This window comes from Ovis aries, chromosome 3, assembly GCF_016772045.2.
Source record: "Ovis aries strain OAR_USU_Benz2616 breed Rambouillet chromosome 3, ARS-UI_Ramb_v3.0, whole genome shotgun sequence".
NCBI classification, from domain to species: Eukaryota; Metazoa; Chordata; class Mammalia; order Artiodactyla; family Bovidae; genus Ovis; species Ovis aries.
In genome coordinates, this window is record NC_056056.1 from 211549668 (window position 1) to 211565776 (window position 16109).

At 48.7% G+C, this 16109-nt stretch overlaps 2 protein-coding genes across 3 annotated transcripts in view; one reads left to right on the forward strand and one right to left on the reverse strand.

Moving 5' to 3' along the window:
- Window positions 1-15262, forward strand: FGF23 (fibroblast growth factor 23). The gene is made up of 3 exons (XM_027967989.3): window positions 1-295; window positions 6539-6642; window positions 8186-15262. The coding sequence occupies exons 1-3, from the start codon at window positions 100-102 to the stop codon at window positions 8621-8623; spliced, it is 738 nt and encodes a 245-aa protein (XP_027823790.1). The 5' UTR covers window positions 1-99; the 3' UTR covers window positions 8624-15262.
- The window catches only part of TIGAR (TP53 induced glycolysis regulatory phosphatase), a 19432-nt gene continuing 15434 nt past the window's right edge, over window positions 12112-16109 (reverse strand). Inside the window, exon 6 of one of the 2 annotated variants that reach the window (XM_027967990.3) lies at window positions 12112-16039. In XM_027967990.3, the coding sequence (XP_027823791.1) occupies window positions 15608-16039 (432 nt within the window). In that variant the 3' untranslated portion in view covers window positions 12112-15607. The remainder of the gene's footprint in view (window positions 16040-16109) is intronic. The other variant, XM_042247630.2, reaches the window with a different exon arrangement.

Genomic DNA, 16109 nt, shown 5'->3' on the forward strand with positions numbered 1-16109 from the left:
TCAGGCCAGAAACCAGCAAAGAAGAGGAGAAAGAGGCCGGCAGAGTCAGGGAGGCAGGGTCGGGTTTCAGACTCAGCACCGATCACTCAGAGAGCTGAGATGTTGGGGGCCTGCCTGGGGCTCTGGGTCTGCACCCTGAGCTGTGCGGTCCAAGCCTATCCCAACAGCTCCCCACTGCTGGGCTCCAGCTGGGGCGGCCTCACCCACCTGTACACAGCCACGGCCAGGAACAGCTACCACCTGCAGATCCATGGAGACGGGCACGTAGATGGCTCCCCGCAGCAGACCGTCTACAGTGAGTGGGGCTCCACCCATGCCGGGGGAAGGGGGCTGCTCCGAGCATCCACCTTCAGGGGCCTGGGGAGGCCTTAGCTGGGCCAGAGGGCGAATGCAGCCTCCTAGACCCTTGTCCAGTGTGTGTGTGTGTGTGTGTGTGTGTGTGTGTGTGTTTAGACCTCAGGAGAATATTCTGTCACCTCCCCAATTAGTGTTTATTGGTTTCTCCCAACAGGAATAATTTCCACCTGAACTAAAATCTGTCTTCCCACAAAGAGCAACCTCTTCCCCTTTGCCCTGTCCAAAGAGTCATAAAAATATACAAATGATAGACAAGGAGGCTGGGAGGAAGGGAAGCCAGACCAGTCAGTAGATGCTGAGTTATGCTCACTTTGGACTGGCTTAGCCTTGGAGGTTGTAAAGAGGATTCTTGTGCCAGACCAAGGCTTGGGATAGATGAATCCAGGGGCTCTTTCCAACTCCGGGCTTCTATTATTCTGGCCATGTAAAAGTTCTCAGGAAAAATGTATCAAAGACTAGACTAGACAGCGTTCACTGTCTTCATGAGTCTGACCCAGTGAATCCACACACCCATCCGTGCACTCATCCATCCGACAACCTTACTGAGGGCTTCAGTGGTACCCAGGCTGCTATGAGCCAGTGAGTCTTCTCTGTGGAGCTGAAAGTTCTACCTAGTAGCAAATTGAGCTGCTTGGAAACTCACTGAAAACATAAGACAATCAGAATGTTTTTAAAGATCAGGTTTGTGGAAAATTGGACCACAGACTACAATAGTCAGCCAACTAGCTGTGCTTCCGATGTCCCCAGAAGGGAAAATGGGGTGGGAAGAGGATGGATGTTTAAAAAGACATGGTCTTCTCTTTTATGAGAACTAGTAAAAATTACTCTAAGGATACGGAAAAATGCCAACTGATTCAAAATTCAGTCAGAGGAGTGAAAGAGTAATCACAATCTCTGTTTAATTTTAAAAAATGTATTGTAGGAATGACTTGCCCTTTATTGCTGCAAGGAATGATTCAGTAATTTTGCGACGGCCTTGCAGTATGCAAGACATTCATTCTGCTAAGAATCAAAGGGCCTTAAACGTGGTAGCAAGACGGATGAACAAGCAAAGCCGAGAGATCAGACAGACCTCCTCAAATTCTCAGCAGGTGGTGACGGGAGATAGGAAGAAGGTCTCCCCAAATACCAAATGGTTTCCAGAACTCAGGGGAATATGGTAGAATTCAGGTGCCAACATCTTGGAAGCCAAGTTTGAGCCACATGGCAAAAATCTGAACTAAATCAGGATACAGTTGTTGCCGCCAATGGAGCGCGTGTTTTATTCAATGGATGCTTAGCAGCATCTGCAATGTGTCCGACATTACCCAAAGCTAAGGTGACTTCAGAAGAAGACCCAGCCCTTCAAGCACCTCCAGGCTTCCAACCCTTCATGTCTTCCCGCTGTGAAGAGACTATTAGGAAACATGGTTTTGCACCTCTCATGGAGGGTCAGCCTCCCTTCAAGATGAGAGATGATTTTCAATGCAGGATAGTAGATTATGGTACATTACTGTGATTCCCCTAGATGGAAAGGGCTGCACACAATTAGAGACTGCTTCTAAAACTTATCTTCCTTTGATGAAAGGAAGCCCCCAGAGATGCATCCTGGTGGGGATGGGAGGAGGGCTGTGAGCGGTGCCAGAAGGGGGCGGGGCTTAGCCTACTGAATTCGCAGAATGAATCAGAGAACTTTCCCTCTTGTAGCCACTGACCTCAGGCCCCCAAAAGGCTCAGAGTGCTAGTTGGAATGAATTAAAATCACTGAGAGGAAGCAAACTGAAATGGACTGACTTCAGATTTTTTTTTTTTTACAGAAATGTGCTTTTGTTTTGTCATATATAGACTCTAGCTAAGCCTGTGTCTCTGGCCATTAAGAAACCTGGGAAGGGACGGAGTCAGGGGTGGGAGGGAGACACTTCTCCTAGTTTGTATAAACTTTTATATTATTCAGATCAGTTGTCATGAGCATTATATACATATAGATAAAGAAATAGATTAGAGAAAGAGAGAGATAGGTAGGCCAAGATAAAAAGTTACCCAAAAAGGAAAGAAGAAACACTGATACGTGTAGCTAGCTAGCACAACCAAGTAACAGGCGGAAGAATTTGTAATGACCTCCCCACCAAGCGATGCTGGGATTTTTGTAAAACCAACGATGGTTTCACATTGATGGAAAGATGTGGGGTGTATTTCCCCTCCTAATTAATTATGCATTTCCGGTAAAATGCAGTTCACTTGATTAATGTGCTTTACTAAATTCTTTTTTTTTTAACTTTTATAAGTGAGGAACTTTGATTAATTGGTGAGTGTTCAGCCTATCTTTGGTTTGTTGATCATCATTACATTATCTGCTACAAGATGCTAGACCCTCAGGTCTAGGGAGCCTCTCCGAAGCCTGTATCTCCTCCCTACTGTAAACAAGGTCACCCTCTGGAACCCCGTGAGCCCCACTATGTGGCAAGAGTAGCAACGAGATGCTTATTACTCCCAGTTAATATTTCTCTCTAGATCCTAAACTTTTTACTTCCTTCACCTTCCCCAGTGTCACTTTCTTTACATGAAGCTGAACCATCCTCGGGTTTTTTAATCTTTCAAAATAATATCTTTCTTTTGGGGACCCCAAGGCTCTTTTGGAGAAGGAAATGGCAACCCACTCCTGTATTCTTGCCTGGAGAATCTCATGGACAGAGGAGCCTGGCGGTCTACACCCCATGGGGTGGCAAAGAATCGGACATGACTGAGCAACTAACACACAGCGCAAAGCTGTTTACACCCATCATCTCATTTGTCACCTACTGGCCATGAGATGAGAATAGAGGAGAAAATTTTCTACTTTTACAGCAGAGGTTGAAGCCAAATGGTCATAGTAACAATCACTGGCATTTAGAAATTGTGTTTATAGTGGATAAAAATATTATCTCCTTACATCCCAAAGTCGACCAAATGGGGTAAATGATTGTGCTCCAAATGAGAAAACAGAGATTCAAGAACACAGATAACTGGCTTGTGGTCACATATGGTAAGTGACCTAAAGAACACCTGGACAGGGTCCCACGCTTCTCCTGGGGTCAGGTACACAGACATGGCATCATGAAAGGAAATGTCCTTCACACCTTCCGGGCTCCAACAGATGTGGTCCCAGCAGCCAGGGGTTGGTTAATGCCTTCTTTCTGCCAAATTCTGCCCATGGGTCTGTGCAGACCTGCCTTGGGCCCCCGCACCGGGGAGAGAAAGCAGCTCTTGCCTTCGCTAGACTTCTGCATCGGCTCCCATGGATTTGGTTCGAGCCTGCGCACCCTCACAGCAGCGGCTCCCTGTCCCTCTGCAGGCTGCCTTCTGTCCGCAGTGGCCCTGGACACCACACACACCACCCAGAGGGACGCAGGCATCTGCCGGTGAGAGCCCAAGTGATGGTTTGTCGTCAAGGGCAGGCCAGCCACCCTCCATGGAGCCTTCCATCTGCTAAACATTTTCAAGGCACTTTTACAGCATCATCCCTTTTGATCCTGCCGCAGGCCTGGGGAGCAGGCAGCGCAGCTGTGAGACGAGAGCGATGACTTGCGGAGGCTACAACATTAGTAAGAGCCGTAACAGGGAACAGAATCTTAGTGTCTGGGTTCCGGGCTGCTGGCTCAGAACCTCTTCCCTGACCCCCTCCAGGGCACCACGACCTGGAAGCCTCATAGCCATGGCCTGGATTTTGGCCCCTGATTGTGTCTTCTGAGGCTTGTCATGACAGGCTTGTCATGTTGGAGATGAGCTCCTGGGCCGTGGGCAAAGGATGTCAGGGTCACGGACTAGAGTTTGAATATTGCCATAGGTTCCTCATCATTTAAATTAGGAGGTTGCTACTTCCAACATTAATAGTGGTGATATTAACAACATAGCAGCTGGGGTTTTAAAAAATTCTTTTTCATTTCTTTAGTTTCAGTGCCCAAGGCATGTGGGATCTAAGTTCTCCAACCAGGAATTGAACCTGAGCCTCCCTGCAATGGAAACTTAGGGTCTTAACCACTGGACAAGTAGGCAAGTCCCATATTTTGAGAACTTATCAAGTACTCAGAGTACAACCTCTCAAAAACAGTTATGAAGCGTAATTTTTTTTTCCAGCTAGACTGAAAAATCATCAGGCTAGAAACAGCTTCTTGTTCCCTATGTTTCAAGTCTTCCCTCGACAGTAACTGTAGATCTGAGACACCCTGATAGACGCCACTATGGAGGATTTCATATCCTATGCACCTCCCATAACCCACCCCACTTCCAGAAGCTTCTGTCAAGGCCAATCCTTAGCCACACTTGGAAACCAACGACTGCTCCCCTTGGGCTTCTTTCTGGGCTCACTCTCGGCTTCACGGCCTCTGCCTGTCATCATTCTGACTGCTCGGAGCTCACCTAGGGTCTGAGCACTGCCTGCCGCTGTCCTTGGAGGGCTCTGCATGGAGCCCACAGTGGGTAGATCTGGGGTGTAACTCACCAACGAGGCGCCACCACTTACTGGGCACACATACCTGGCATCCACAGCTCTCCAGGCTACCTTTCTAGAAGACCCCTGCCTGAACTACCTCCCTGGGGACTCTGAGGCCAAATGAGACATTTGGGGAACAATTCTCTGGTCGGCTAAGGGAAGAGACCCTGAGACTTAAAAAAATGATCCTAGTAGAAAATGTCAGGAAATTAAACACATTTGGGGAGGATGTCTTGCTCAATTATCAATCGCATCACGCTTTTTATGGTCTAATTGTACCCTTGCTACAAAACAGAAACTTTAGACTTTATTTAAAGTCACTGGTACTTCTTAAAACTGCAAGTCTCCACGGGGGTGGGCAAAGGAGTGGGGGGTCACACTTTAAGCTGCTGTCACTTACTCAGGGTGTAAGTAGTATGAATGGCTGTCGGGCTTTTGTCCAGGGCTAGGGGGTTATTCAATTGTTATTTTCAGCTGTGCTGGGTCTTTACTGCCACGTGTGACTTTCTCTAGTTGCAGCAAGTGGGGGACACTCTCCATTGCAGGGCAAGGGCTTCTCATTGCAGTGGCATCCCTTGCTGAGGAATACGGGCTCTAGAGCATGCAGGCTTCGGTAGTTGCGGTGCCCAGGCTTAGTTGCCCTGCAGCATGTGGAATCTCCCGAACCAGGGATCGAACCCGTGTCCCCTGCATTGGCAGGTGGATTCCCAACCACTGGACCACCAGGGAAGCCCCAGGGCTAGGTTTTGAGAGAGGCTGCCCCTGGGGGAGAGGGGCACCTGCAAGTGAGAAAAGGAAAAAGAATAGTGATGGAGAAGCAAGAAGTAATTCCCTGCATCCATTCACCATGGAAAGCTAAACCACCTGTTTCTCCACACTAGCGAGGCATAAACTTATTAACACAGGTGATGCAGTACATGCTGTGCTGGGGTGAGCCATTGTTTGGAGGGGCTGAGAAGAAGGAACAGTCCATGAAGGTGAGGGAGATTAGAAAAGTCTCCATAAAATGGAGACATATGAGCCTAGCCTTGGAGCATGAGTGACCTGGATACACACAGAGGAGAGGAGAAGATTCACTCAAATACAGTTTTTGACACAGAAAGGGTGCTGACTGCTGTATCACCAGCTCCGCACAGCTATCTCAGTGGAGGATCAGGCTCCAAGTACAATCTGGATTCCTGAAAGACATCTGGGCATAGATTTCAAAATCACAAAAGCTTGGGAGAATGTGACCACCACGGCAAACATTAAGCAGTATGAGCCAAGGACTTCCCTGGTGGTCCAATGGTTAAGATTCTGCACTTCCAATGTTGGGGGGAAGGGAGGACACAGGTTCAATCCCTGGACGGGGAACTAAGATCTATACTGTCAAAACATAAAAGTATGAGCCAAACTTATACTAGTATGAGTTACTAGTATAAGTTTGTCCCCTTACATGAAAGTATGTCCCCCGAAAGGGGACAACAGAGTCCAGGGAGAGAGAACCATGTTGGCACGGGTAGAAGAATGCTGGGAGCTTGGGATGCTCCTGACAGGCAGGGGGAGAAACAGGAGGCAAGGCGGAGGGGAGGGGCATGGGGAAGTGGGAGTCAGAAGAAAGAGGCTGAACAAGGACAACTGTGAGGAGTTCTGTGAAGTCCTCACCCTGCCCCCTTCAGATCAATCAAGGCAGGCTTCTTGGAGGTGGGGACCACATGTGAAGCCAGGTTTAGACCTGAATGGTTTTCTCCACAGGCGCCCTGATGATCAGATCAGAGGATGCGGGCTTCGTGGTGATAACAGGTGTGATGAGCAGGCGGTACCTCTGCATGGACTTCACAGGCAACATTTTTGGATCCGTGAGTTTCTTTTTGTGCTGGGTTATTATTTGCAAATACTTGTCTCACAGCTCTGGCAAAACATAGAACCTTATAGCTTAAAGATTTTCACTTGCAGTGTATCTTGGTGATCTTTTCACTGAGGACTTTTACCCATCTAAGTATCAGATGCTCTGGTTTATACAACTGGGTTCTGAACCCAGGATGCCCAGCTCTAGGGTTCCTGGGCTCTCAGCTTCTAATCTGACCTGCCCCACTTGGTCCCCATTTTTGTACCTGGCACAGCACCTTGTCTGCAGCCCAGGTCCTCATGTCACGTCCGTTCATATTGTAAAGTCCGTTAGAAGGAAAAGGTGAGAAGCCACTGGCATCTCATGATGTTATTCCTAGATGTCCGGACCTTGGGCAAGTCCCCTATACCTGTCAACTTGTTTCCTGACCTGGAAGAAGTCAAGGGTGCGGATGTGGATCATATGCCCTGTGGGCTTCCCCCACTTCAGGGTCTGTAAGGAATTCTCTCCGTCCCAGCTGTGACAGCTGCTCTGTGCTGGAGAGCAGCAGCGCAGCCCTCCCAAACATCAGGCCTTAAAACAGGAGCAGGAAGGCGGAGCTCCGGAGCTCCTCCCACCAGAAATTCCAAGACAGCAATTCCTTTCTATTTGGCTTGCTGTGTCCCAGCACCCGCCACAGAGTCTGACCCAGAGCAGATAAATATCTGTTGAACAAATATAGATAGATAGGAAAATACCTGTTGACCACATACAGGCATATAGAGAGTCCTCATCTTTAAAATACTGACTTCCTGGACTCTGGGGTTTCCCTAGCTCATTCGGTAAAGAATCTGCCTACAGTGCAGGAGACCTGGGTTCAAACCCTGGGTGGGGAAGATCCCCTGAATAAGGAAATGGCAAACTCACTCCAGTATTCTTGCCTGGAGAATTCCTCGGACAGAGGAGACTGGCAGGTCCATGGTGTCAGAAAGAGTCGGACACAACTGAGTGCCTAACACTTTCTTTCCTGGACTTTGAGGATACTCTGCAAAGGTCCCAGCGGTCACCGGTCAAAACCCAGCCCCAGTGAGTAGCTGAGTGAGGGCTTCCCTAGGTCATCTGGTGATGAAGTTCATGTCCTGAATTCCCACGTTCTGTCTCGGCTGGGAGCACCCTCACTTATGTGGGGCCCCACAAACCTCAGCCCACCTTTGTCCAGGTGAAAAGGCTGACCCAAGTCGCCACTGAGCCCAAAAAGGGTTTAAAGGGCAGTGACAGGGCAGGACGAGGCCGCATGGAAGTCGGCCTCCTTCCAGAAAGCTGGTTTTGACCAGCGTGGCTCCAGGAAGCCACACGCCGCCAGTGAGTCCTCAGGCGGGCCGAGAGGAACCGCGCTGGGGGCCTGGTAGCTTGGAAATGAGTGGAAATCCCTTTTGCCCAGCAGGGCACGAAGGGGTTTTAAAGGCACGGCCCTAGCAGAGTGGGCCGGAGGGATGGGGTCCTCGGGGTGCGGCTGGTCGCATCCAGTCCCCGCAGGCTCCGGGCTCACCCCAGTCTCCCCGCCCCGCTTGCAGCATCACTTCAGCCCGGAGAGCTGCCGGTTCCGGCAGCGGACGCTGGAGAACGGCTACGACGTGTACCACTCGCCGCAGCACCGCTTCCTCGTCAGCCTGGGCCGGGCCAAGCGCGCCTTCCTGCCGGGCACCAACCCGCCCCCATACGCGCAGTTCCTGTCGCGCAGGAACGAGATCCCGCTGCCGCACTTCGCCGCCACCGCGCGGCCCCGGCGCCACACGCGCAGCGCGCACGACGGCGGGGACCCGCTCAGCGTGCTCAAGCCGCGCGCCCGCGCCACGCCCGTGCCCGCCGCCTGCTCCCAGGAGCTACCCAGCGCCGAGGACGCCGGCCCTGCCGCCAGCGACCCGCTCGGGGTGCTCCGCGGACACCGGCTGGACGTGCGCGCCGGCTCCGCGGGCGCCGAGCGCTGCCGGCCCTTCCCCGGCTTCGCCTAGGGCGCCCGACTTGGGAAAGCCACATCGTCTCCTGGGGGACAGGCTACCCTGCCACCCCTGGCAAAGGAGGTGGAGTGGGGTGGTGGCTCCCTCCCCGGGAAGTCTGGCACTCCCCGCTCCAGGGGGAATCGCCCTTTGAGGCCTGCGGGATGGAACTCCTCACCTTCCTCATCCCACCTCTCCACGCACCCCTGGGAGAGAAGGGGTCCCCGCTCACTCTCCTCTTTCCTCTCCTGTCCTCTCCATCAGTCCAGTCATTAAGAACAAAGGCTTAGAGACTTCCCTGGTGGTCCAGTGGTTAAAATTCAGCCGTGCCAATGCAGGGCATGTGGGTTCGATCCCTGGTGGAGGAACTGAGATCCCACATGCCTCGCGGGCCAAAACAAACAAAATTTAAAAAGCAACAAAGGTTTAGGCAGTTGATCCCCCCCCCCCAACACCCCCTCCTCTCACCCGGGGAGGTGAAGGGGAGAACCCAAGCCAGCAGATTCTTCACTACGCACTTCTTTGTGTCATCTGCCTGGACCCTGCTTGACCTTGACCTGAGAGGACATTAACAGATCAACTGGGCAATCCTACTGGCAAACATCCTTAAGCATCTCTGGAAAAGCCTGTCCACAAGATTGGAGGTAGGCTGGTCAAAGCTTAGCCAAAATGACTGCTCAGAGATGGGAGGCAAGGGATCAAGGCGGAAACATCCCCTCCCTACTGGGCGGTCCCCCTGCCCTGCCCTCTCCCTCTCTGCAGCCAAAGCCCGGTGCCCAGAGTGACCCCTGCGGCCCTGACACAGCTCTGCCTCTTGGACCGCCTCTGGCTTGAGTGAATTGAGCCTAAGGAGGGGATTCAGTCTTGGCTCCAGAGAATCTACACTGCTAGGATTTGTTTTTCCAAGGGGAAAAAAATTCAAACTCTCCTTAGAGGCGTTTAACTAAGTCTCTGCTTCCAGGTTGAGTGGCAATCCCAACTACACAACTGTTGCAGGGAGGTCTTGAGACCACTGCTGTGGGTTTTGGGGTCTTTGTGGCAATTGTGCCCTTTCACGAAGTGGCATTGAGGATCCTGGGGAAAGAAAAGCAGGACTGGGGACCCCAGTGCAGGAGTTAGAAAAAGCCAGCATTGTCAGCTCTTCATCACGACCCTACCTGCCCTGCAGCCATGGACAGAGGCTTAGCTAACACTCTCCTAGGCTGGCATGTCTGGGTGTTACTCCACTTGGAAGTTCTGGGGGCACCAAAGACAGTTTTCAGTCCCAGAAGCCCCAGCGGCACCCTGAGGAATACCGACTCTCACTTACAGACGATGGAGCACCAGGCAGGGGACTGATGACTTAGGCATCCTCAGGGGCCCCGTTCCTACCTCTGTTTCAATGGCCACCTGAAGAGGAGAATGTGGGCAAGCAGAGCAGATCTGAATAGCAGCTTCCTCCCAGTCACCTCACCACCCTCCTTGCCGCCCCCCGCTTCTCATCATGCACCCAATCTTAGAAACAGATCCGCTGTCCTCACCTGATGGTTTTAGGCTGAAGGACCGGTTCCTATTTTGAAACACTGACTGTGTATGACACTATATAGCAGTACATGGCAACTATTTCCTCTATAGTCTTCATTTCCCATCGCAGATACTATTATACTGTATAAGAGCTACTGGAGAACTCCATGGAAAGGACTTTGGCAGAAAACTGGTTCTTTGGGGTTTTCTCTTTGGCAGAGCCGAGGGAGCCCCACAGTCTTTTGTCCCTTAGCACATGGCAATATTTATTTATTTATTTGGAAGATTTTTGCCTCTCGCTCTATATTTATAGATATTTATAAAAATGTAACCCCACCCTTTTCCTTTCTTCTGTTAAAAATAAAATAAAATTTATCTCAGCTTCTCTGAGTTTCTTTTTTTGTATGCATACATAAAAGTATATCAAAATATGAGAATAAAAGGAATTCTGGTAGAGGAGCACTGGGAAAATGTAGAGAAAGCAAAACTGAAAAAAAAATCAGAACTTTAAAATATTCCGGGTTTTCCCATACACAAACAAACTCAGTCATTTTTGACTAATTCAGACAGAATTCTGGAAAACAAAGAAAAAATTTCAATCGTGATTATATTTCTGGTCACTCTAGTTTGTTGTTTCCTTCAAAGAGAGAAAATTTTCTATTTGAAAAATACCCACAGAGACAACAACATCAAGATTCCAGTAACCCTCTGAAGGAACATGACACATCTCCAGGCTCTGGATGAAATAAGGGGAAATGGCCCACAGTCCAGAGAAAATGCAGGCACTAGAGACCAGCCATTGGATGAGCCAGGTCCTGGAACCGGTGACAGGAACTTTGAAGCAGTTATGACAAATAGATTTAAGGATTTAAAAGGAAAGAATGGTGCTAAGGAATAAACAGATCAGAGAAAAGAAACAATAAAGAACCAAGTAGAAATCAAGACTTGAAAAATATCTGAAATAATAAATTTATTAAGCAGGTTTAACAGTAGATTGAAGATGAAAGAATAGCCATTGAAGATAATAAAGTCAACATATACCCTAAAGAAAGAAAAAAATGTTAAAAAAAAAAACATCATGACCGGTGTCTCAATGATTTGTGTGACAGTATCAAACTGTCCAAAGTATGTGTAAGTGGAGTTCCAGGGAAGGAACAGAAAAAGTTGAGGAACATTATTTGAAGATATAATGGCTGAAATTTCCCAAAAATTGATGAAAAATGAATGCACTGATACAAGAAGTTCGTCAAACCTCAAGAAAAATAGCAAAGGTAATCACAGTCAAACTGTGGTTTGGGGATGGCTCAGTGGGTAAAGGGAGCAGGCGATGGCACCCTCTCCAGCACTCTTGCCTGGCAAATCCCATGGACGGAGGGGCCTGGAGGGCTGCAGTCCATGGGGTCGCTAGGTGTCAGACACGACTGAGCGACTTCACCTTCACTTTTCACTTTCATGCACTGGAGAAGGAAACGGCAACCCACCCCAGTGTTCTTGCCTCGAGAATCCCAGGGACAGGGGAGCCTGGTGGGCTGCCATCTATGGGGTCGCACAGAGTCAGACATGACTGAAGCGACTTAGCAGCAGCAGCAGTGGGTAAAGAATCCACCGGCAATACAGGAGACACAGGAGACCTGGGTTTGGTCCCTGGGTCGGGAAGACCCCCTGGAAGAGGAAATGACAGCCCACTCCAGTGTTCTTGCCTGGAGAATCCCATGGACAGAGCAGCCTGGTGGGCTGGAGGCCGTGCGGTGGCAGAGTCGGACACGATTGAGTGCCTAACACTTTCATTTCAACACTGAGATTTTGCAGGGGAAAGCACATGGGATCTCCAGATTGCTCTCCAGTGTTTCAGGGGAAAAACATACACATGAGCCTGCAGGACAAAACAAATGGTTCAACATGTAAGCAAGTGGTGAATCTGGGTTAAGAGATTAACATGAGGAGTTTCTTGTATTATTCTTGCCACTTTTCTGTAGGTATGATATATCCAAAGCAAAAGGTTACCAACACACACACACACTTTATTATAATTATTCTCCATTTAATATGAGGAAACAGCAGCTCGGGGACATGGAGAGACTCATTCAGCCACAAAACTACTAGAAGCTGAATGCAAGTCTACTGACCACGAATCTTCCCCATGTTACAGCCTGGCCCCATCAGACATTAACCTATCAACAGATGAGCCCCAGCCCTTACAACAGGCCACAAAGGCAGGCCTTCCTCCCTCATCCCTTCTGCTTTCTGCCCTCTTCTCCTGTCACCCACCCAGACTTCCCAGTACCCGCTCCCCCCGCACCAGCTTGGGTCCCACACGGAGCTAGACCCCTCCTCCTCCATCCCTGTGCCCCCCATCTCCATCTGGGTTGCTCGTCTCCTCCCACAGACGAGCAGAGTTCACTCTTGGTTTCAGTCTTTGGATCCCACCTTCTGCTCCTGGCATCCCCCAAATAAAGCAGCACGCCTCCCTTGGGTCTTCCGGTCTCATTTCCCTCCACTGCAAAGAGCCCACTGACAGGTCCTGTATTCATCTTCCCGGACAGAGTACAGCTTCCACAAGGATGGTCTATTTTTTTTGTTCATTGCTATATATTTGCAGTTCTTAGAATAGCTCTAATAATTCTTATAACAGCCTGGCATGTATGTGCCATGCTCAAAATATATTTACCGAATGACTAACTGAACACAGGCATGCGATTCCAGTTATAATTGCAACAGAATTTTTCTGGAAATTAATGAACTGATTCCAACGTGTGTACAGAACAGAGGTGCTCACCGTGCAGGGTACTTGGCTGTGAAGCTGCAGTAACTGAGGACAGTCCTATGGGAACAAAGTTGTTGTTTAGTGGCTAAGTCACGTCTGACTGTTTGCGACCCCACAGACTGTAGCCCACCAGGCTCCTCTGTCCATGGGATTTCCCAGGCAAGTACACTCGAGTGCTTTACTGGGTTGCCATTTCCTTCGCCAGGGGATCTTGCCAACCCAGGGACTGAACTCAAGTCTCCTGCACTGCAGGCGGATTCTTTACAGCTGAACCACCTAGGAAGCCTGCATGGGAACCCAAAGCTCCCTACGATGGGGCAAAGTCCACTCCCTCTAGCAAATGTGGGTGCATGGGAGTCTGACTGAGAATCAGGAACCAACTGGTAAAAGAAACACTTGGTAACCGTTCACCACATGGGAAAAAATATCTAAAACTGAATTCTGATTTTACAGTATTCAAAAACAAATTCCAGATGATTTAGAGAGGAAATATTCAGAAAACTCCTTAACACTGTAAGAAAAAGGAGATTAGGTTATGACCTCATGGTAGGAAAAGCTTCTTAAAGACACCCCCAACTCCCCCAAATCATAAACAATAGGGTATATCAGTTTGACTTCAAAAAAAGACACATATATTAAAAAGGTGTATGGTGGCATACCCAAGAGACGAGTGAACTGGAGGACATCAAGGCCTCCTATAACTCACTAAGAAAAAGCTATACAGCCGAACAGAAAGCCAGACCAAGGATGCAGGCTGACTGACGACCTGCCAGAGAGGGAACCCCATGGTCAAGATGCACACACACAAAAATGCCCAGACTCCAGCAGTCACAGAAAAGCTCATTAACACAGGGGCATATCCTTCATTCGTCACATTAACGCACTTTCACCAGACAAAATCAAGTGTTGCCGAAGATGTGGAGACCAGCTTTTGAAATACTTCCAGTAAGACTGAAAAACCACTGTTCTCCGACAGCACAAGGCCACTCCCTGAAGCACTGTTTCTATTCAGAAAATGGTGAATAAACCAAAACATCCACTGATGGGAGAATAAAGAAATAAAACGTACTGTGTTTATTCTGCAGAATACAGTGGTTAGAGAAGTAACCGGATCTGTACAGACCAGTATAGAGCCCCAAGATACACACAGGAAGTGAGAAGTCAGAATAGACCGATGCTGTGTCCGTTTGTAAAACGCCAGAATGATTCCGTTCCCTGATGATACCAGGCAGCCATGTGAAGGATGGTGGGATGTGTGGACCCAAGGTGCTGGCCGCCTCTGCGGAGAACAGGAGGGAACAGGGCAGTGATGGCTGCTGAGAGGAACTTTACTTCTATCTCAGTGTGTTATTAAAAAAAACAAAGGAGGGGGTTAGCTATTACTTCTGGAGGGTGGGGAAGTGGGCACTTATTATTCATCCTTTTCTGGTTACTTTGCAGCTGTCTGTCTGCCGTGAGCTTCCTGCGTGCGAGACCACACCCTCTGTTCCAGGACCACCAGCGGCACTGGGCACACTGAGGACTGCATGATCCTGAACCTGGCGTGCGTCTACGTGTGACTTTAGCCTTAAGTGACAGACAGACTCAGCCTCACCCTCTTGTGAGCTGAGGCTCGCAGCATTCATCAACATGACTATCTATAAGCAGAACTGCATGGCATACACTTTCTCCATAGAGACGAGGACTTCAGAAGGACCCCCATCTGTTGCACAGAATTTCAGTTCAGTTCCGTCGCTCAGTCCTGTCTGACTCTTTGCGACCCCAACAGCAGCAGCATGCCAGGCTTCCCTGTCCATCACCAACTTCCTGAGCTTGCTCAAACTCAGGTCCATGAAGTCGGTGATGATAACCCAAATCCCTTTTCTCTAGCACCATCTGGTGGAAAAGAGAGGAAACCTCATCTTGAACAAATCCCCACTGTTTTGAAGCAAATCAGCAACTGTGTGCTTTCTTAAGCACCATGTTCAAACTAAATTCTTCAGCCCACAGGTTAGATATGAAAAGTCTGCTCTTTTTGTTTCTCCTGCTTTGATTCCCTCTTTAAAATTCTGTAATAGATGATGGTTCTTCCTCACTATAATGTTCTGCAACTACAAGCCACATTTATCTATTATCTCAAACCCTCCAGAGTCCACAGTTACAACAGCTGATTTCCATAGTAGATTTAGTGTCGTTTGCTTTTACGTAAACTATGACAGCAGGCTTCCTTTGAGGACTTTTTGAATATAACATACTGCCACACAAATATGGAGTGGAAATTACAAGTTCCCTCTTCCAAGCACTGGATGAAGACGGAAAAAGAAAAAAAAAAAAATACAGTATCATACCAAGAGCCAAGAAAACAAGTTAAAATTTTCAGACATTAAAGAAGAACATTAAAAAAAAAAGACATAGTAACCCAAACCATAGTAACAGGGCTATTCATGCCTCAATTCACAATACTGAGTTCCCTCATCCATTTACAATACAGAGAGGTCTCTGAGCAGGGTGGTAAAATTACCCTGGAAAATTCCAACTGTACTTGCACCAAAGAAGTCCATTTTCGATGGTTTTCTATTAGTGTTTTCTATTAGTGTTTCACATGGCTCTGATTCCACTCGAGTTTTATAACCTGCTGTAATGGACAGCTTTTTAACTGTTTCCAAATCTGCATTAGCAGAGGATGGAAGTAAAGTCAAGAGGCACTCGCTCAGAGGCTCACATTTGTTGATTTCCATGCAGATGATTCAGATTTAGGGAGTTTTGCTCACCCCGGCCAGGTGGCCCTGCAGGTTCACACACACACACTGGGCGGTTGGTTTCCCTTTGCCTCCTTTCTCAAAGTTTAGGATGAAGACAGTCATCCCTGTGTTAGGGCTAACTGACGTGAGCTCAGACCTGCTCAGAGTCGCTGGGAACGAGCACTTGAGGTCGGTCAGAAAGTAATCCAACAGGCTTCGCATGTAGGCGCCGTGACTCACAACTAAGACACTGGCTGCTAGGCCCGGGGCACCGCTGTCCGAGTTAAATGTGGAGGCACAGTTTTTCCCTAATGGAAATATCTCTGCCAGGGAACTTTCCAGACAGCTGCTCGGGGAATCCTGGGAAAACTGTTCATTCTGACTGGCTTCTTTCAGGATCAGTTGACAAAGAAATTCAAAAAAGTCTTTGCCACGCATTTTCAGCTGCAATGAAAGAAAAAAAAAAAAAGGTGAAATAAAGTGACATTAATGACTATCTTAAGACATAAACAGG